At 43.5% G+C, this 20,476-nt stretch overlaps 1 protein-coding gene across 1 annotated transcript; it reads left to right on the forward strand.

Moving 5' to 3' along the window:
- Positions 1-668: 668 nt before the first annotated feature.
- NOBOX (NOBOX oogenesis homeobox) lies at positions 669-17,736 on the forward strand. The gene is made up of 9 exons (XM_055808970.1): positions 669-734; positions 3,356-4,051; positions 4,468-4,574; positions 5,114-5,232; positions 6,146-6,279; positions 13,451-13,721; positions 14,302-14,648; positions 16,524-16,871; positions 17,475-17,736. Exons 1-9 carry the CDS (start codon positions 689-691, stop codon positions 17,498-17,500), a joined length of 2,094 nt encoding a protein of 697 aa, XP_055664945.1. The 5' UTR covers positions 669-688; the 3' UTR covers positions 17,501-17,736.
- The last annotated feature ends 2,740 nt before the right edge of the window (positions 17,737-20,476 follow it).

Raw genomic sequence — 20,476 nt, forward strand, 5'->3', positions numbered from 1 at the left:
TTTCCTACAAACTGTTAAGTATTGCAAGGCTGCAAAACTACAGCACCTGAAGTCAAGAAGTGCTATTTATTTCCTGCAACTGCTAGTTTATGGAGAATTAGCAGCACTGCTTAACAACGGCAGCCAGAGCACGTTAAAAAATAACGTCTTCCTGCCAGCCCACAAGGACGGATAACGAGGTTCACCTCGTCGATACGACACGACCCAGTTCGGTAACATCCGAGTTGCCAAGGTGTGCCGTTCGCGGTACCCAAGGCTGCTCTCACGGCGCTCACCAAGCGCTCCTTCGGCTGCCCTCGGACGCGCCAGGCCCGCTGCTGTTCCCGGCGCGCGGGGCCAGGCTGCCCCCGCCTCGGAGCGCGGCTCTGCCCCTCACGCCCCGCGGCCCGGGAGGCCCGGTGGCCGGCCGAGGGTGGCCGCCGCAGGCCTGAGGGGGTAGCAGGAACATGGGCGGCGTGAGGCCTGGGGGCAGCCCCGTTACCCGCGGGGGCGGCGGGGCGGCAGTGCCCCCGCTCCTGCCGCTGCCCGCCCGGGTGGCTGAGGGCACGTAGCCAGGGCCCCGCTCTCGCCCCCACTAGCCACCAGCGGCCCAGGTGGCCGTGATGAGCCGGCGGCCGCACTCGGCGCGCAGCCCCCGCTGGGCGCGGCATTAACGGGGCCAGCGCGGGGGCGCTTCCGCCGAGCCGGCATGGACGGGGCGGGCGCGGAGGAGGAGCGGGCGCCCGAACGGCTGGGTAAGGGCTGGGCGGCGGGGCCGGCTCTCGTTAACGACCGTGATGAGCAGCAGGGTAACGACTCTGTCGTCTCCTCTTGACTGTCACCTGCACGGCGGGCCCGCAGTGGCGGCGAGGGCCGGCAGCCATTCGGCGCTGCCTCCCCTCGTGGCGCGGCGCCGGGCCCCGCCGTGCCCTGGCGGGAGGCCGCCATTTTGTGCGGGGTGCAGGGCCGGGGGTTGGGGCAGTGGGCTGGCGCTCGCTCCGGTGCCTGTGGTCCTCGTGTCACCTGGCTTGTACACACAAGCGCCTGGCAGGGTGGCAGGTGGTCAGCCCTTCGCATGGCGCCGAGGGGTTCCTGCTGCCTGTGGGTTTCTGGGCTGCTGACGCTTTACCGCCTCCACGTACAGCCCGGTTTTCCTCCTCCTTGTCTGAGCTTTCGTGGCGGACCGGGTGAAGCTGATGTTGCTGTGTATGTGTGTTCAGGTTGTTTTGTACCGAATGCTCAACACAACCTTAAAAATCTTGCTGTCACTGTGCAAGTGGTTCCCTTGTTCCAAGTCTAAGGTGGTGGTTGTGAGAAAAAAAGAGGACTGCTTTGTTTTCAAGCACCTTCCACAGCTCAGGTGTTCTAGAATGTTCCCAGTCAGTTAAAATCCCTTCTGTTTAAGGTTATGTTTACTTAAAGGTGGGACGTATTGATGTTCAGTCTGGTCTCTTGTTATATGAATGATAGGAGAAAGAAGTGGTTTGATAACTCCCCATTTGTTACCCTGAAGGTCTGTCTTTCTCTCCAAACTTTATTTTCATTTCAGGTAATTTCTTTGGCAATCCTATGTTGCTGTCAGGCCTTCACTCATTGTTTTAGAACTAGAGACAGGAATTTATTTTCTCTCGGGAAGAATATTGCTGTAGGTGATACAAAACTCCCAGTTGTTAGTCTCTCTGCCGCAGATACAAGGTACATATGTGGTTTGTGCTGTAAACACTTACTAGTGTTTGCATAAAAATAACTAAAAAGCCTTCTCAAATCAAAGCATTAAGATGAAAATTCTATTCCTGATTTGAGGCAGGTGTTGGGTGACAAAATGAATGACAAGTGAAAATGTTAGATTTTTCACATAATGAGCGAGACAAGCTCAGAGGCAGTGAGGAGGATGGTGGAAAAAGGAATTATATAGAACCTAGCCAGCTTCTGCCTTGCTCAGTTCTTGACCCTCCCCATCTGGTTATTTCATCTCATTTAACAGCAGTGGAAGCTGTTGATGTTTAACAAGATCAAATTATTATAGTTGTGTAGTTTCCTGCTTCCGTCTCTTCCCCCTCCAGCTAATTCAGTTCTCTTTATTGTGTAAAAAGCAAATTGGAAGCTCTTGGAAGCAGCCTGGCGTCCCCTCGTACGTCCATCAACTCCTCCATCTGACTGGCGGTGTGGGCTTCCTTCTCGATTAGCTAATGTTTGAGGAGAAACACTGGGAGAGAAAGCAAGTCCTTTATTTTGGTATTGTGCTAATATATATTTAAAAAGTAGGACAGAATGAAATGAAATTATTTTCAATCTTTTTCCCAAAAAATTAAACAGACACATTTCTCTGTAGGCACATAGAACTAAAATGCTGCCAACAGTCTGCTCAAACTTACCTCTTTTCAGACAGAGGTAGATACATGGTTTTGGTTCTGTTACTCTACTTTCTATCCTTTTTTGTGTGGTTTTTTTTTTTTAATGTAGCAGAAATCACACAGACTCAGACATTCTGAGACAATCGGTGGGTTTTCTTCTTTTGGAAATGTATGTGCCAGCTGGGAAAGTATAATGCAGCTTTATTATTGTTGCTTATCTTAGTTGTTTTTCTTGTTGTGTTCTTTCTGAGCTGTCTTATTCAGTGTCTCTTAATGTAATGCACTTTGTGCTTTTTGTTAAACTTGGTCAGACCTCTCCACCTATTTTTGTCCTCAGCCAGCTATTTCATTCCCTGTCTTGTAAGTCTGTAAATCATAAGTGTTGTGGCTGAAGCCGCAGAAAACTAATGTATGACAGTTTAACTAGAAGTTTATACAGTTAATTGTTTTTTTGCTTGGTCAACTTTAGTATGATAGAAACAGAAACCTATGTAAGTCAGAAGGTGATCTAATTCATCAAATAATCACTGCTGACAGAGTAGACCTGAATTTTGCTTGTACTTTTCTTTTGATCATTTTACTAAGGTGACACTTAATGTCTTGATAAGTCAGTCATTTGTTCTGTTCCTTATTCCAAAGACCTTTGTTATCCCCAGTGCTGTTCTGCCATGCAGCCTTCCCTTTATACTCATGTCTGGAATTAACTCTTCCTGTAGTTTACAGTTGGTTGTTGTTGCAGGCATCTTCACTCTCAAAATGAGGCTTTTCTCATCTCAGATATTTGAATATCTCCATATCGCATTCCCTGTTGCTTTCCTAGCAGCACTATGTCCTGGTGACAGTCTTAATTTTGAACTCTCTTGTTCTTTTCGCTGTTGGATTTCATTGTGTAGTGTTTTCCTTCTCACATAATTGAAACTGTCTATCCAGACACACCCCTTTTCTCAGGCCATCCAGGCACATCTGCTCAGACAATGTGCATGTGGGGTGAGGGTGTGGTGTTTTTCATTTTTTCCTTGTAGAGTGCAAGGACGAGAAGGAGGAAACATCACTGAAAACTGAGCAGTTTGTGGTAGATGCTGATGCTGCCGCTGGACAAGGTACAGGGAGCAGTGTGCTATCTGCATTCCAAAGCACAACTGTAAAGGAAGGAGCTGAGCATACCTTGGGAACAGAAGATAGGATCAGATCTGTAAAGAAGGTGGTGGAAGATGGAAGATACTGCACCCTGCAGGCAACTGGGTCAGCTCCCCAAGACTCGGTGGCACTTGACAGCCAGCTTGATCTTGCCTCTGTGTGTGGGCAGCTGTCAAATTCCCTCCGTGACATGAAGGCTGTGTCCCCACTTCCTGTGGTTGGATTTGTACCGGAGCCCACAGGTCAGTCAGGGGCACGTGAGCAGTGTGAGAGCTATTACTCGGATGGGACTGAAAAGGAGGCAAAGAAGAAAAAAAGTAATGACGGAAGTGGAATGTGGGCTGAGAAAGCATCTAGTGGAATGCCTGGAGACCTCTGCAGGCAGCGTGTGAGCAGCCCAGCTACTCGCCAATCATCCAGATGTGCTTCAGCCAACCCTGCAACTCAGCAGTCCTACAAGGTGTCTTCAGCTCTGGCATGTGGAAGTAGCCATGATGGGACCAAAGGAAAGAGTGAGTTATTTGAGAATCCAGGAATTCTGCCACCGGTGAGGAAGAAGCCACGCACCTTATATAGCGCAGGTAGATACCGGGAAACCCACTGGCACACAGTGACACTTGTAGTGCCAGTGGTGCTGATGTTTCCTTCGCCATACTGAAGGCACAGCAGGTGAAGAGCTGAACTGCTCTAACTGGTACTGCAGTGCATTCTATGCTGTTAGATGTGTGAACACTTCTTAAAATAAAGGTTGCTGGATGCCTTATGTTTGAAGCATCACTAGCAATGCTCTTTGTTTTACTGTGGAAGAAGATTTTTGTTTATTTTTGTGGCTTACTTTTAAAAAAAGTATTTTTTCTGTTGTTCATGTATTTCTAAGTACAGTAAAAGATGTTCTGTTTTGCCTGTCTTGTTTCTTTTGTTTGGTTTTTGCTTTGTTCTGTTTTCTTATCACGTGCTCCCCACCTCTCTCTTTCTTTGAACAATGCATCATTTCTAGAGCAGCTAGAAGAGTTGGAGAAGATGTTCCAGGAAGACCACTATCCCGACAACGAGAAGAGGAGGGAGATCGCGGCTGTGGTTGGTGTAACACCACAACGTATCATGGTAATGCCTGTGTGGGTAACAGTGCTGACGATGGGTTCTGTGCAGAAAATGGAGAGAGAGAAAATAAAGAGAGGGACTGGAACAGGGAGGAAGAGCTTGAGTAGGAAGGAAAGAGGAGCTCATGAGTAACAGGAAAGAGACTGTACCTGCCACTGGTGACAAGAGAAGGAAGAGAGCTCACAGGGATAGACATGGCACAACCAGCTACCCCACTCAAAATGTCAGTGGAGTCTGTGGTTGTGTGCTCCATCTCTTTCCATTTCCTAAGAGGAGACACATAATGGGTAGGCAATAGAGGCTAAGGAGGCTGAAGTTAATCTCTTTTATCTGGAAGATCATGGCTAACAAAGAAAACGTGTTTGGGGTTATCTTTCTGCTGGTGTCTTGTCTCTGTTTGCAATTAATCTTGCAGATTCTCTGAAAGAAATGTTTCTGGCCTCGCCTGGTGATATGTGGAGGGAGTCATTGCTGATTTGTTGCCTGTGTCCCCGTATGTAGATGGTTTCCTTTCTGAATGCATCCTTTCTTTCATTTATCAGGTCTGGTTTCAGAATCGCAGGGCAAAGTGGCGGAAATCGGTGAAGTTGAGTGTGAAAGGCAACAAAAAATACCCAACATCATCAACTCTCTCAGTCACCTTTGGGTCAGATGGTTGTGGGTGAGGGACTTACTCAGTTTTCTCATTTCTCCACAATAGATGTCGATGAATTAAACATTTTCCTTTGTCATTTCCTCTTTATGGTTAAGCTATGGAGAGTTGACCACTGATTTGAACATTGGTAGCCTGTTGGATTTCTGGGCAAAATGTAGTGGACCCTCTTAAAAGGGCTTTTGCCTGACCTGTATAGCACTGTTTTGAAATAGAACTTGAAATCGCTCTGGCTGTGTAGAGAAAGCAAGAGATGAGATAGAAAGGTGTGTGGAATCACCCGTTCATTTTTAGTTTCTGTGAGTGTGTTGGCCAGGCACTTTATGTGCACTTGGGAATTCTATTCCAGTCCTTCTCCCACCATCATTTTCCATTTCCATGGATTTTCACTTGGCAATGGAAACGCTGCTTGCTTAGTTTAGATTAGTCTTACAAAGTCATGAGCTTCATTGAAGAAATACAAGCTAGCACCTTTCATAGGTCTGCAGGGGACATTCATTGGAGGGTGTGGGAAGGGGGTATGTGAGAGGATAGATGGTCTTTCCAGGGAGAGGGAGGGAAGGAAGAAATCGGTCTCCACAAGGAGGTATTTATGGCAATCTGGAGCAAGAGTCTTCCTGTGAGGAAAACAGAATGAAAAGATTGCAATCAAGTGGAAGTTTGGAGACCACCTGAATGATCTCATTGCACTGTCCCTGCTGCCTGTCCTTCCCACACTAGTGACCTGGGGTTACTTCCCCAAAGACTGTGCGGTGTCCCTTGTGCTGTTTCTCCTTGCACTCATAAGTCAGCCAACACTTTTCCTTTCCACCTGCTAGTGTTCTAGGATTTGCTCATTCTAGGGTAGTTAGAAGAATGTATATACTTTGTTGTAACGTCTTGTCCTCTGGTCCATGCTCATACCCTTTATGTATACCTCCAGGGCACCTCTTCTGCCCATGCCTCCATTGCCTGACATTGCTCATGACCAGCCTGCCATGCTAGATGTAGACACTACAGCTGGGAACTACTCCAGCCTGCTCAGTGGACATCCTGCACCACTTGCCTCCTCCTCAGGTGAGACCCCTATCAGCACAAGTGTTTTGCATAGCTGCAGCATTAGCTGGTGGTCCTGGTATGTTCCTGCACGCTTTAGGGAAGGTCATGGGAGAGGCCTATGCCATCAGTCCAAAAATGACACCAGGTTTAACAGCTCTTTGCTAATTGAATATCTTTCAGTTGTGTATCAGCACGGTGGTGCCTCCATGCTAACGGTAAGAGCCAAATTTGCAGTCGTTATTCGTGTTTTAGGACAAGCCAGCAAGGAATTCTGAATGTGACTTTGTAAGGATACATGATCGGAGCATTCTTCCCTAATAGCTGTTTGACACTAGTACTGCTGCTCTGAATGATGATGAAAGTATTACTGCGGTTATTATGTTCTTCATGGCAGATCCCATATTTTGGTTTAGACTGTAACGTTCTGGCTACAACCTGTAGTCAAATGAGCTGTGTGAGCCTCCTTCAGGTACTCCATACCTTTCAGTCTCCAGAGGAGGTTCCTTGACTTCTCCAGCCAGTGCAATTTTCCATTCTGTGCAAGACCTTCAGGGAGTGAGTCTAGTTTCTTAAGCATACGGGTTAATTGCTGTTGCAGTGTTGTTGGAAGTCAGTGGGGTGTGCTGTTTGACCAGTTTGCTACCTGAGCTGCATTTAGATTTTAAAGATTGACGGCAACCAGAGAGGATTTGTTCAATTGTGTATTCATGTGTGGAGTACTGGAGCATTCGCTAGTCAGGAGTGTTCCCTAAAGCATTTCCTATATCTGTTTATGTTTCCAAGTTGGCACAACTTGAAAATATTTCCAGACTGATGAGGACTTCACCACTTCCTTAGAGACAGATATCCCAAGCAGTAGATGTGCTGATATGTAGTAGTTGTGTGTATTTTCCTGCTGCCCCGTGTAAATCATTCTTTTGAGTTTCATGCCATTATTTCTGCCTCTTCATTGTTTTTTTAAATATACAGGGTTATCGGTATTAAGGGCAGTTCTGTACAAGTAATTTTCTAGTAACGACTCAAAAGATTTTAATGTATTTTTAATAGTGCTGGTACCTTAAAAAGTATTTTGGCACTGTATTAAGCAACTGTAAGATTGTATCAATAAGCTTAGAATACTAATAAATAGATACATATGCTAAAAGTACTTAATTGAGATACTTTCTTGATACTGTAATTTAGCACTTCTGTCCTTTAAATTTGCCTCATAGTCTCAAGGCAAGGACTACTTTTGTCAATCCTATGAGCTGTTTAACCCATATGACTGTAATTCAGTTAGTTCCAGTTTTTCCACTTCTTGCAGCAGAGTAAATATGGTCAAAGTGCTTGAATAATTCACTGCTTTCCAGAATGATGAAGTAGTGCAGTCTGTATTTAATTAGATAAAGACCAAGATTTGCAAAATAATTCATTTAAAGGAAACACCAAATATCCTTATATTTCTACACTTGTATTCAGAAGTCTCTGTTCCTAAAGTACATCTGCAGGCATGCTATTTAGTTAAGAGAAAATATGTCTGTTAGAAAATAGTTTAATTCAGGGATGTGATCTTTTCACGTATCTGTATTGAGCAATTTCTTTCTGGGGAATCTGCACACTGGGATGCAGTTCCCCATGTGGAAAGCACAAGCAGTCTTTCTGATAGGGAAGAAATGTCCCATCTGAATTCTTGGTGCAACGTGTAAGGAAGAAAAAGGGCACGTGAATGTCCCTGAGGGAGGACTGGGTATGTGAGAAAATGAGTCATAAAGATAGCTGAGTTTTTACTCCTTGAGTCCTTTGAACTTGCTGCTGACTGCCACCTATTGCATTTACTGTGTATGCATCTAGCTTTTATGAAACGCATGCTTCCTTTGTCTGAAACCCTTGTATCTTCATTGTGAAGATACCCCTGTATCTTGATGTGTGAAGATGAGAAAGTACTTCATTCTACTAGATCTCTGTAAGGGAGCAAGGTTCCTCTTGTTTTCTTTAAATCGTGCTGGGCAAGAAGTAATGAAATCTATTTGTGTCATCTAAGGCTGGTGAATACTTTCCAGATACAGATCTGTTTGGAAAAAAAAAGTACCTTTTTTAAACTACTTTTCAGAAAAGAGGCATGCTTTATTAATGCATGGAAACTGTGAGGTTTGGTGATTGGTTTTTAATCTGGTTGCCTGATGGAAGAGAGGAATATGGTGTGTGTAGTGAGCCACACGCTGTCTTTGTTTATAAAACCTACCCTACCCTCTAAATCTGTTTAATCAAACTTGACGGATGGTTGGAGTCTTAAAAATTACATTCCTACAAGTCACGGGAGAACTGGTGCCTGGGCAGCGTAGAGACCTATGTTAGTGTTCCTGCTGTGCTGAGGGAAGACTTACTGGGTGTAGAGTCCTCACAGAAGAGATCTGTGTGGCACAATCACACAAAAAGCTTCAGTCCCACTTACTAGATGCAGGATAACACAGCAATAGGGAATGAAACTTGCTTTTTTTTGTTATCTAGCATTTCACAGGCAGACTTTTCTTTAATAATGAAAGCAGAAAATGAAACGGGAAAAGACACACAACGTGACTTTTGAATTCACTCAGCCTCCTTGTTCAGAAAGAAAGCTTGCCAATAAATAGGGCCATCCAGGCTTCACCTGTTTATTAGAATATTTCAGAAAATGAAGAAGATAGTTTGGATTTTATCCTATCCAAGTTTTAACAGAAGCAAAAGAGGGAACAAATTAATGAAAAAGGTAATCAATTTACAAGGCAAAAATAGTTGCTTAGTAGACGTGGCCCTGTGGAAACAGCTCATGGCAAGTTTCAGCAAAATAATTTGTGACCTGTGCATAATGGTGTAGTTGTACACAAAGGTCATGGCCTAATGGAGTGGCTATTCAGGTGCTTTCCTTGGTAGCAGTGTGTTTAACCGCTTTCAGCAGGACAAAGATATTACTTAAGTGCATGAGAACGGTACAGTCTGTTACCTGATACCTTTGGAGAGTGTTCAGTGCTGCCTTTTCTATTGTTTTTCCTTGCTCTAGCCAGTACTTCTGACTGTTGGTTTATGTTTGTTTGTTTGTTTGTTTTTTAAAGTCCCATTGTTTTGCACTGTTCTCCAAACAAGCTTGTGAAAAATGCCAGCAAATTGTATTTGAGATGTATTCTACCTTGCTGGCAGTTACGGCTTCTGATTTTGATATTAGCCACACTACTTGCCATAAGAGCCTTCTTGAATTCAAAAATTTCAGTCTTGAGGTTGCTTTGATCTTAGTATTGTTTTTTTTACTACTTTTGCTAGAGAGATAGCGTGCTTTAAATTAATGGAGTTATTTTTGACATTTACAGTTATTTGAAGTTTTTCTTGTTTTTTCTGAGATTCTTATGGATCTATATATCCTTGACTATATATATATACGTTGACTTAAAATATTGGCCTATGTTTTCTTCAGAGTTGACTGTTTAGAAAGTAAAGTTACTTTCTATGCTTCTGGTTTGTGGGAGGAGGTTTTTCTGCCCCAATGCTGCTTTTGCAGGAAATACTTTATTTCATGCGGCTGTCTTGCTGAGAACATGTCAGGAGCCCAGGCTGTGCTTGTAGCTCTTCCATAAATAGCAGCGATCATTCAGTGGCAGAGATGGGATTGTAATGGCAATCTTCGGAGCAGTTGGACAAAGTTGGATATGATCTGTCAAAGAACGGTAAAGAAATTACAAGCTCTAATGATTTCACTTATAGGATTCTGGCTTTTGAACAAATTACTTGAGAGCTGATGATGTGTAGCTGACATGGCAAGCAAGAGTCATACGTTTTAAACAAGTGGTAGGTTCTGGCCTACTGAAAATCCAGAAGAGGATCAGACTGACACACTTCTCAAAGCAGCGCAGTTAGAGACTGACGTTGGTTTACTGATCTTTAGTCCATTAAATGAAGAATGCCATTGCTCCTAAGTTTGATTAATATTTTGTCTACTTTCAAGATGTCATTTACAAGATAAACATATTTTCTTATAATTTCAAGAAGAGGAGGTACCTATGAGAAGCTTTGCAATGGCCCTTAATGTTCCAGTAAATGCTGCAATTACACAGGCATGTTTCTTTAAAAGAAACTGGATTGGATAGTGTATGATGTAGAGATTCATAGTTAATAGAGCCTTTTGCTGAACTCTTCATTTGATGCTTGGGAAAACAGCCCTAGAAAGTAGACCATCTGAGGTTAGACTGGTTGCTCAGCCTGTAAACATCAGCTGCACTGTGCCCAATAGCGGTGGGCTTGTTAAACAGCTACAATCCTGGCCTCCAGCCACCCAAACAGTCTGCAAACAGCTGCATAGTCAACTGCCGGAATCGTTGCAGGCACCTCGTACCAAGGCCTTCTGGAGTCAACGTAGTAAGTGCTTGACTAAGAAAGTCCTGTATGGCTGATGTCAAGAGGAGAAGCTCCGATGCAGATAGGTGTCACTCAAGTAACAGATCTTGTGCGCGTGATGTGGTCTGTTAACAACAGTGAAAGGAGCTTCCTACAATATAGTTGCACAGTTGAGACCTGCCCTGTTGTAAGCTCATGGACACCTCTCTAGACTAGGCCTTAGTTTCCTTCAAGGCTGGTGAAAATCGGTCATCCTGACAAAAGTATACACCTCCGTTTTTGTTCATTTAAGACTCTGTCCCATTCATTGAAAGCTGTTTGCATTAAAGAGTGGGTCTCTTTTAACTCTGCTAGGATGTTGAGGAAGCACCGATAGTGGGGGAGGAACAGCTGTGTAGCTGAAGACTTAGAATAGCCATTCTTGAGTTAAGTGTAGCGCAAGGACTGGTTTAGAGATCTGAAGTTGCAGATTATTAATTTGCTCTCCAAAAATTCCCAAGGTTGTCTCATGGACTGAAAACACAGAAGTAATGGAAATTATAAGCAAAAATTCCCCTGTTCGCTGGAAAGTCTTCTGAATCTCTCTACGTCAATGTCAGGAAGAACAACAGAAATGTAAAATGATCAAGCCAATGATCAGAATTCATCATCGAGCAAGATGCTGGAATCATCTAAATATAGTGTCAGATTTAGCAGATATTACTTGTCTAGGAATTTTTTATTCTTACTGCATTTGTGACTTTATTCGGAAGATACAAATTCAGTGTCTGTCTTTGAAAGGACAGAGAAGTAGAGGAAACTTTAGAGAAGGCTAAACCAGCTCTTTGGAGGCCAAGTGTGCTGTTTTCACGATCTCATTGCCTGTGGGTCTCGTTGCCATGATCCACAAAGATTATCTGCGCTTTGGTGCTGCAAATATTTGAAAAAACACAACTTAATTCTTAGTAGGTGTGAAAGTGCGTTTAGAAGTGACCTCCTTGGCTATGTTGTTAACACTTCTTGTATTCATCCGAAGCAAGACTTAAGGCCATCTGCAGAATAGTAATCCAACTGTCATTATTGAACTGAAGCTTTATCTGGATAGACTCTTTTTCAGGTAAGTGGTGCCCCACATGGCTGCTGTTTCATGATGTTTGTGTGAACCGCTCCATTCTGGGACAGAATGGTAAGGAGAACTTATGTGCAAATGAAGGTGTTTTTTTGTGAAAAAAAAAAAAAAAAAAAAAACAAAACAAAAAAACCCAAACCATAAAGAGATCTTCAGCTTCAGTTCAGGCTAAGCCATTTTGAATTGTGAGGAAACTAAATGTTGTCTTGACCAGTGCTTTGTTCGGTGGGACTGGATCTGTGCTGCGTCAAAAACCAGGAATGTGACAGGTGCATCATAGATGCTGCCTGACAGAGAAATAACATGTTCAAATAGAAAAACTAAACCACTGAGAATTGGCTGGGCGCGTGAATGCTTTAGAGATGTCATCCTAGATCTTGCTCTGGTTTTCTAAATGAGCCCAAAATCAGGGCTATTCAAGTTTTCATTGAAACGTCATGACTCCCTCTTTCCATAGTTGCAGAGAACTGAAAAAAATGTGCTGTGGGAAGATGTGATAAGATAGATGCAATCGCACAGCACGCTGGGGAATCTGGAAATGGTGCTGCAAGGTGTTGAAGTGGAATCTCCTTATCAGCTCTGGTCATGCATTCCAGAACGCTCTAAAGATTGCTTATGCTTGCAGTGGCAGCTTTAGGTTTTACATTTAAGGCCTTTGATTCACACCTGGTGGAGTGCATTTGGTGTTACTCTGTATGCATGCAAGGATGAAGTACAGCTGTAAATTATCCATGCAGCTGGCTTTCCCCGAGTGCTTTACAATGTGTGGGAGTAGACCAACTTCAACTGAAGAGTCAGTGATACTGTCTCATATCTGCTTCATCCTTGTGCTGGTTCAGCCTAGCTAGACTTGAAGAATCATTTCAAATTATCATGCACACCTGATGGTTACACTTCTCAAGAAATAGTTTGCTATTTGGCATAATAAAAAAGAATCTTGTTCTCTTGCACCATGTGCAAGCTTCTTGAACTTCTGTATATACTTGTTACTCTGATCACTACCATACATGATTCTGACCTTTTCATTTCCTATATTGTCCTCTTTCCACAGAGGCTGTTCTGTAGGAAACTTCCTCTCTCCTTTTCCAGCAGTGACTGAGGAGACAGGTCACCAAACAAGATTCCAGCAATGAAATGGTGTTGGTTTCATTTCCATCTCCCAGCTTCTCTTTCCCAAAGCCCTTCAGCTGACATCTCAGCTTTTTTAATTTTTTTTTTTTTTTTTTTTTTTCTTCTGGCATGACTCATCAGAGGCCAAACCAGGAGTGAAAATTTGGTTAAAAAATGGCCTAGACAACAGATCTCTAAAGGCACGTTTTTGTTTCTTTCAAGCAACAGTTAGATTTTTCAAATGGGTAATCTCTGCAGCACACTCTTCCCAGAGGACAGTAGAGATGGAAGATGGCTGGGGGATTGTTCTTGGCTTTTTTCCAAGAAAGTACTTTGCTTCATTTGGCTGCCTTCTTGAGACCTGAATAAATCCAGTATGCAGAGACTGAAATCATGAAGGTAATTTTATTTAACCAATAAACATCATCTTCTGTTCCAGAGAGCTTGCTACTATTCCCTTTTGCTTCCCAGCAGCAATGCTGGTACATGTTTACTTTTGTTCCCATAAGTTAACCTCCACTCTTTGACCGGCATCTCGCTTTTCTGTTCTGCCACTTGTCATTCCTCTGCTAGCTCCTTTTAATTTTCAGTATGACAACATAGCATGACAGTCTCTCTTTTTATTCGCAGTCTCCTCAGTGGCTGGAATGGTGGCCCCATGTGAAGCAGCTCAGACAAAGGTGTTACAACAGCTCAACTTGAATTCCAGCAGAACGGAGTGCTCCCTTAGTCTTCCCAGTCCTCCGCCCATCCGCAGGGCCAGCCTACCTCGCAGCCTGTCCTTTGACCCCCACAGTCATATTGCTCCCTTGATGCTGGACACTCCCAGCAGTGAATGCAGCTTGTCCAGTCAGGAAAACGGCTCCGGGCAGGCCTTCAATTACAGCATCCAGAATCAAGGGTAGGAACAGATGAGATTGTCTTTGAGGGAGAGGAAAAAAGTCAACCGCAGGAGCAGACTGAGGAGGGTGAAGGTGGGACACGGGGCAAGGAAAGAGGTCGAAGCATAAGTGAAAAGGTGGATGTGGGAGTGAGAATGTCCTTTAAATGGAGTAGGGAAAAGCGTGTCATGTGTGCAGTAGCACAGGGCACCTGCTATCAGAAAAATGATACCTTTTAATCAGAGTGCTTTCAGAATTGCATGCCTGTCAAGTGAAGGTGGGGTTCAGAAGCAAAGTGAAAAGGAATCCTTGTGAGAGGCTGTTTTAAGCATTGAGGCATGCATTGGAGAGTGGGAAGAACTGAAGGAAATGTAATCCCCACTAACGTACATTGTTAAAGAATTGTGCTGTGAATGCACTTGGCTCAAGTGGTTTCTGTTGCCCTTGTCCTGTGCCTGGTATTTGGGAGGAAGGGTTGAAGTCAGATCAGGGTTGAAGTGGCTATCAAGGGGAAGATACAACAGTTGTTTATTGTACAGGTTGCTGTAGCTGCTGGTCCTACTTGGATCTCTGAATTGCCTCTCTCCTTGCTCTCTGCAGCTTGAGTTCACCAGTTCCCTGCAATTATCCTGAGCAACTGGAATCAGGAGGTGACCTAGAGACCACGTACTGTCAGTACTGCAGCCAGGGTGGAATTTACCAGCTGCCCCCATATCCTGAACAGCACCAGCTCTCCCAGTTCCACCATCTGCCAGGTCACCTGGCCAGCAGTGTGCCCTCCAGTGTCCACCTCGCTCCTACAATGCTGCCCGAGTCCCACAGAGATTTCCTTGCCTTACCCGGTGACAGTGGAGTTGTAACCTGTGGGGCAGCAGGAGCCACACAAGGCTACATACAAAACCACATGGAGGGACAGCTGTTGTTACAGGAGCCAAATGAAAACTCAGGTAAAGGTCTGAAATATTTTGATGTCTCACTGCTCTGGAGTAACTGAACAATTCCCTGAAATGTTCAGGATGATCTGTGATTTTACTGATAACTGTAATGGAAAGAAGGAATGTGCATATATGTGCGCAAATATATATATATGCTGCCCATTTTTTTTTAATTTCCTTGTATGCTTTTTTTTTTTTTAAGTGCTGAGTGACCGGTTAATTTGAATCAAAAATTGCTAGATAGGCTGCATGTCATGAGAGTGTTACTATGTAACTATGTCAGGTGGTTCTTTGTCTGGAATGGAGAGCTAACTTTTTCAGGGGTGTACTGTTGTGTAAACTAACATGCTTTTGGTGTAAGGGGGTGTGGGTCAAGGGTGCAAAGTGAAAAAGATGCCACAGGAAATGGAATAGTTGGATACAGCGAGAACAACAGGTTTTTAACTCTGCTGGGCTTCTGCAGAAACCATTTTGAAAGAATGCTATGTATGTTAGGGTAGCACAAAAAAAAAAAAAAAGAGGCCAACAGAGTATGGATATAGCTTTTTCTTCCTCTGACATAAATTTGCAACACCACTTAAAGCAATTCAGCATAATTTTCTCAAAAGTAACTAGGTGAAAGTGGTGGTCAGTCTCCTTGTTTTGTGTCAGGGCTTTGTGTTTTCAAGTTGTTCAAGCCCAAATATACAATCCAATACAACCAAAATATAAACTATTACAGTTACTTGTTTGGACTGTCAAGTTTGTTAAATTAAGCTTGTAGTCCAAAAAATACATCTCTCTTTTTATAAGAGAATAAAGAGTTATCACGCAACAAATGCTATTGCTGTTTTTGTACCAGTTTCGTGGACCTTGTCAGGGAGAGAAGTCTGACTCACAGGCTGATGGGTGCAAGCTGGCTCATGTTTATTTACACTGTTCATAGCTAACATTCTGCAGAATAGGTTGGCAGCACCTGTGCTCTCTAGCGCACTTGGCCTGGTTCTCCTCTCTGGTTGCAAGGCATAATTGTTACTTTCTGTGGTTTTTCAGTTTGAAGTGCCAGAAGTAATGACAGGGCTGTGTTCCAGCACACCAGATTAATGTTTGGTGCCGTGATCATGCTATAAGCATGATGCCAGAAGTGTGTGTTGCATGCCTTGGGGCATGTCATGCAAGCAAAAAGGGATGTGGAAAGTTGCAAGCCTTGTCAGGATTGATAAAATTGGAGGATTTTTGAAGGAGCAGAGGCAGAGTTGATGTTCTCTTATTCCATACTTCTGTCTGGAGCACAGTCAGCAACATGTGGCTCTTCTGTTCAAGGAAGGGATCCTATGGCTGTTACGCAGGGCCTGGGGTTCCAGCAGTGCAATGGGGAGGGAACCAACCTGTCAGTTCAGACACACCCAGAATTCTTACTTCAGCATGAAGCAAGCAAGCAGTTTAGTTGAATTATAGATATTAATTAAAAAACATTCCTGCTTCCTGCAGCTTTTATAAATGAAAGTGAGGATCAGCATTCAGCTTATGCTTTGCAGAACTAACTTGGAAAATAGGAGTGGAGGAAAAAAACTTAGGTGTGTGTGTCTCTAATGCCACTATGTAGACTCGGCATCTGTGCTGAAGTGTCATCCTGGTTTTTAGATTCTTAACAGTGCTATGAACTTCCTATGTTTTTCTTCCTAATAACTATGTTTTGGATAAATACACTTCAATTTAAACAACAAAGTTAACCTTTGTATGTGTGTGATGTCTGCTCTATTGCAGTAACCATTTAGGCCTAACTGTAATACTGTATTTGCACTGAGCATGCTCTCTTAAGCACAGCGTACAGTCGTTTACATATACGTGACTTTAATCCTCTTTTCTGTATTTTCTGTATCCTGTCCTTTGTTGCTTTTTTCTCAGCAGGCATTGCTGCTTATGAAGCTGTCCCCTGGAGTGATTTCTGCATGCAGGGAGCTCCATTCTCCAACCAGCTGCACTCACGAATGCAGTTTTCTAGCACAGCCGGAGGACAGTACTTCACAGAGCAGATTTCCTACACTCAGCCACCTTGCCTGCCCTCCTCACCGTGTTTTCTTCGAGTGCCCAATGGAACAGCACTGGGATCCATGCCACATACTGGAAAACAAAAGGGAGTGACACCACCAGGCCAGAGTTCATACCAGAACCACCAAACAGAGCCAGAGTTGACATCGCTTGTTGAAAGAGAGGAAGCAGAGAGTAGCAGCAAGAAAGGAGAGACTATTGCTGGTAACTGAAAGGCCAGCTGTGGGGTTTTTTGGGTTTTTTTGTGGGTTTGTTTGGTTTTTTTTTGTGAAGGGGGGGGGATACGGAAGGAGTTCCAAGACAGCAGTAGCTTCTCTGAATGAAGGATCAAAACTGGCATGAATGGGAATGGGACATTTCCACCCCACCTCCTCCACCCCCGGGCTGCTGTCAAGATGGGTCCCATTTTCCTATACCTAGTTCTTGAAGCCATTGTTTTTTAGAAATGGGGACTTAGAGGTCAGTCAAATGGTGGCAAATATATCAGGTGTCAGACAGAGCTGAATGGCTACACAGGACAGATTATTTCTGAGGTTTCCAGAGGCATAGACACTTCTACTTCAAGGCAGAACTTCTTGAGCAAGAAGGGATAGGGAAGGAGGAAGGAGAGCCTTCTGTTTGGATTTCCATTTTCAGACTTTCATTATGAAAACAAAATTACCTTTCTCTGGGTTTGTTGAAAGGGTGTCATATGCCTTAAATATTGTTTTTGTGTGTCTAGTTTTGCAATACAAAGCATTTGCAAAAATTAAAGATTTTCTGTGTCATGTGAGATCACATTTTCTTATGAATCTGTTTTTTCTTCAGAAATTAAAGAGGAAACTAATGACTGATGCTGCTGCACTCTGACAAGAAAACAAAGGAAGAGGAAATGTTGCCATTTTAAACTGTGCACAACAAGAAGAGATAAAAAGAGATGAGAATAATAGTATTTGCAACAGAAGCACTTTTTGGTTTCTTTTTTTGGGTTGTATTTTTTTTTTTCTTGTTGACATGATTATTTTCCTGCTGAGGAAGGAAGCAGGGAAATTTCAATCAATAAAGGCTTCTGCTTTGTGGTTTTTGCAAATCTCCTGACTTGATTCTTCTTAATGAATTCTAAACTTAAGGAGCACACAGACAGGAAAGAGCTGACAGGCACCAGAGTCCCATGGGTAGGTGGAAATTCCAGATGATGCAAGAGTCAGAAGGTATGGCTGGTATCCTGAAACACATGGGAATAGAGCCACGGAAGAATAAGACATATGCAAAACAGGGGGTGGAACTCCAGCAACTACACCTAATTTTAGGGACTCCAGACAGGGAAAGAAGTGGTGTTGGAGTCTACCATTGGTTTGGTGTTTACTAGCCTTGTTTCAGTACAAAACTCTAACAAGAAATGGCAGCAAAACGGTAACTATAAATGCTGGTAGTGAAACCAGATCCTTATCAGTTATTAATTGGCTTAGCATCCCATTTGAATTGTAGATGGGTGTGAATGTCGGAGGATTGCATTAAAATTTTCTTGTGAATTAGTTTGATAGCTTAAGTATTTAATGGGTACCACTTAATTGAGTTACTTGGCTATCATCTCTGGGTCTGACCCAGCAGTTTATTGCTGAGGTGGCTCTGTTATTTCAGAAGGGGTTAAGCTCTCTGCTGGTTTTTGGTTAATGTGGGTGAGCCTTGCATTTACATCTGCATGCTGCTAGGATGTGTTGAAGTTAAATCCGATGGGATGTTTCGTAACTGTGGCTTTTCTATCACATTCCTCAAATCTTACTGTGGGAATATCGCACTGCAGGGTTAGCAGGAGCAGTTCAGTAGAGCAAGTGATCTTGGCTTGATAGTCTCAGCTTCTGCTTTACCTGGGACTGTCAGCCTGGGAAACAAGAGAAAATACATCTTTCAAACCGGTGGCGGCACTGGCAGAGGACTCAAGTGAAGAGATTATTCACTCTGGTACATAAATGGCTGCAGTCTCTAGGAACTGTGGCTCCCAAATGAGCTCTAACCACCTGAAAGTGTGGGATGTATCATATGAGTGGCTAAAATGTATGTTAGGCTCCCACCGTGTCCTTGTGAGGAAAGACCATGATGTTGTAGGGCGCTGGAGGTGTATTTCCTTTGATACTTTCTGTGTTTATCCCCAAGTCTTTCCACTGTCATTTGGACGCAGGCAAGGCCTGAATAATTCTTATATTTACAGTGATCTGGGTGCCCCTTCTGTACCTTGTGAAATTAAGTGTTACCAGGTCTTTTGTTTCAATTTCTTTGTAGTCTAGTCATAAAGAGTGTCTGTCAGGAGCTGAATGCTGCTCCTCCTCTCCTTTTTCTTTCTCCTGTATATTGTAAAACACGGTTTCATCTCTGGCAGTGGCAGAAGACTGCTGAAGACTAAGCAGTATAGTCAGGGACAGATTATATCATGAATCTGCAGATTTGTGTAGAGCTTCTGGAATTTCCATTTCCTAGAGGAAAAGTTTATTCTTGTCTGTAACAAGCTAAAGAATTGGTAGGGAACGTGCATTAGTTCACACTTGTTTCACTCATCCACAGCTGAACAACCTGAACCAGTATTTCCAAGAGGTGTGAATAGGAATTTTTATTGCAATTACAAGTACGCTTTGAAAACTCTTAGTGGTGATGACAGCAGAATTCTTCATAGCTAGGGCTGTGAACCAACCTTTCCAGGAGATGGAGAGGACAAAACCAACAACGGAATGCCAACTTGTGTGCCCCTACCTTCCCTTTCTCCTACAGTAAAGAAAATAATAATTTTTTGAAAAACTTATTTTCAGAAATAAGCCTTTTAGATATTGTCTGGTGGCAGAATTGTGCAGCCAGCTGGCATATTCTGCTCATGACATTTCCCATAAAAATGTCATTTGGACATTCAGGATCGCCAAGTGCTATGTGATACAATTTCAAAAAATTGGGGGGTTAAATGAGCACAGTCAAGTTATTGAAATGGAAAATCTTTTGCGCTCAAGCTTTTAGATAAAATGTGGGCTTCTCTGGGAGTGGTTGCCGAGGGGAATGGTTTGTTTCATTTCCATACTTGTACCTTAAACTTGCCAGGTCCAACTGGACTGGGCTGGAAGTTCTGAACTGAAATTTCTTTCATACTGCTGTTAACAGCTGGAGGAAAAGGTGGGTGCCTGAGAGAATGCAGCTGGCCATATTCATCCCTTCTGTGTTCCACTGACTTTGTGGGAGCTGAACCAAGGTTAATCTACTCTGCAGGTACCAGACTTTTTTTTTTTTTTTTTTTTAAAGCCAGTGCTGCCACTGGCAGAAGCAGCAACAGCCCTTGATCATGTGCCAGGTCGCCCACCAAGGTGCAGAGGCTTGCATAATTGTGTGAGCTTCTCAATTACACCTGCAACACACACTGCAGAAGTATCTTGGAATGGCATCCCTCCTTAATCTCCTTGTGCCATTCCCCCTGCTCCAACTTACTTTCAGTGGAATTGCGTATATGTTGCGCAGACACCTTGGGTTTAGGCCCCAGTGTGCTTTTAGTGGGTATTTCCTTTGCATGTCGAGTCTCCAGAAGGCTCACTTTGTTAGGATGGCAGGATCAAAATTCAAAATGTCATGGCTTTCTGACTGTGGCATCTCCGCCTTCAAAGTGAAAACTGTTTTGCCTCCATATCGTAATTTTAGCCAGAAGCACCAAGCCAAGTAAGCAGAATTTTGAAGCAAGTCAGACTTATTTCAAATGGACATAGCTGGGTGCGTTACCAAGTATTACCGTGGGTTTTTTCCGAATGAATGAAGAGGTTTTATAAGGTGGAAAGCCAAATTGTGGGTGTGTGTTTTTGTGT

Source organism: Falco peregrinus, chromosome 6 (genome assembly GCF_023634155.1).
Source record: "Falco peregrinus isolate bFalPer1 chromosome 6, bFalPer1.pri, whole genome shotgun sequence".
NCBI classification, from domain to species: domain Eukaryota; kingdom Metazoa; phylum Chordata; class Aves; order Falconiformes; family Falconidae; genus Falco; species Falco peregrinus.

Bases quoted from the DNA above. Each gene is read 5' to 3' on its own strand.
- NOBOX (XM_055808970.1), top strand. From the start codon at position 689: ATGGACGGGGCGGGCGCGGAGGAGGAGCGGGCGCCCGAACGGCTGG. The intron at 4,052-4,467 runs GTAGATACCGGG...CATCATTTCTAG, and splicing joins ACGCACCTTATATAGCGCAG to AGCAGCTAGAAGAGTTGGAG. The intron at 6,280-13,450 runs GTGAGACCCCTA...TTTTATTCGCAG, and splicing joins ACCACTTGCCTCCTCCTCAG to TCTCCTCAGTGGCTGGAATG.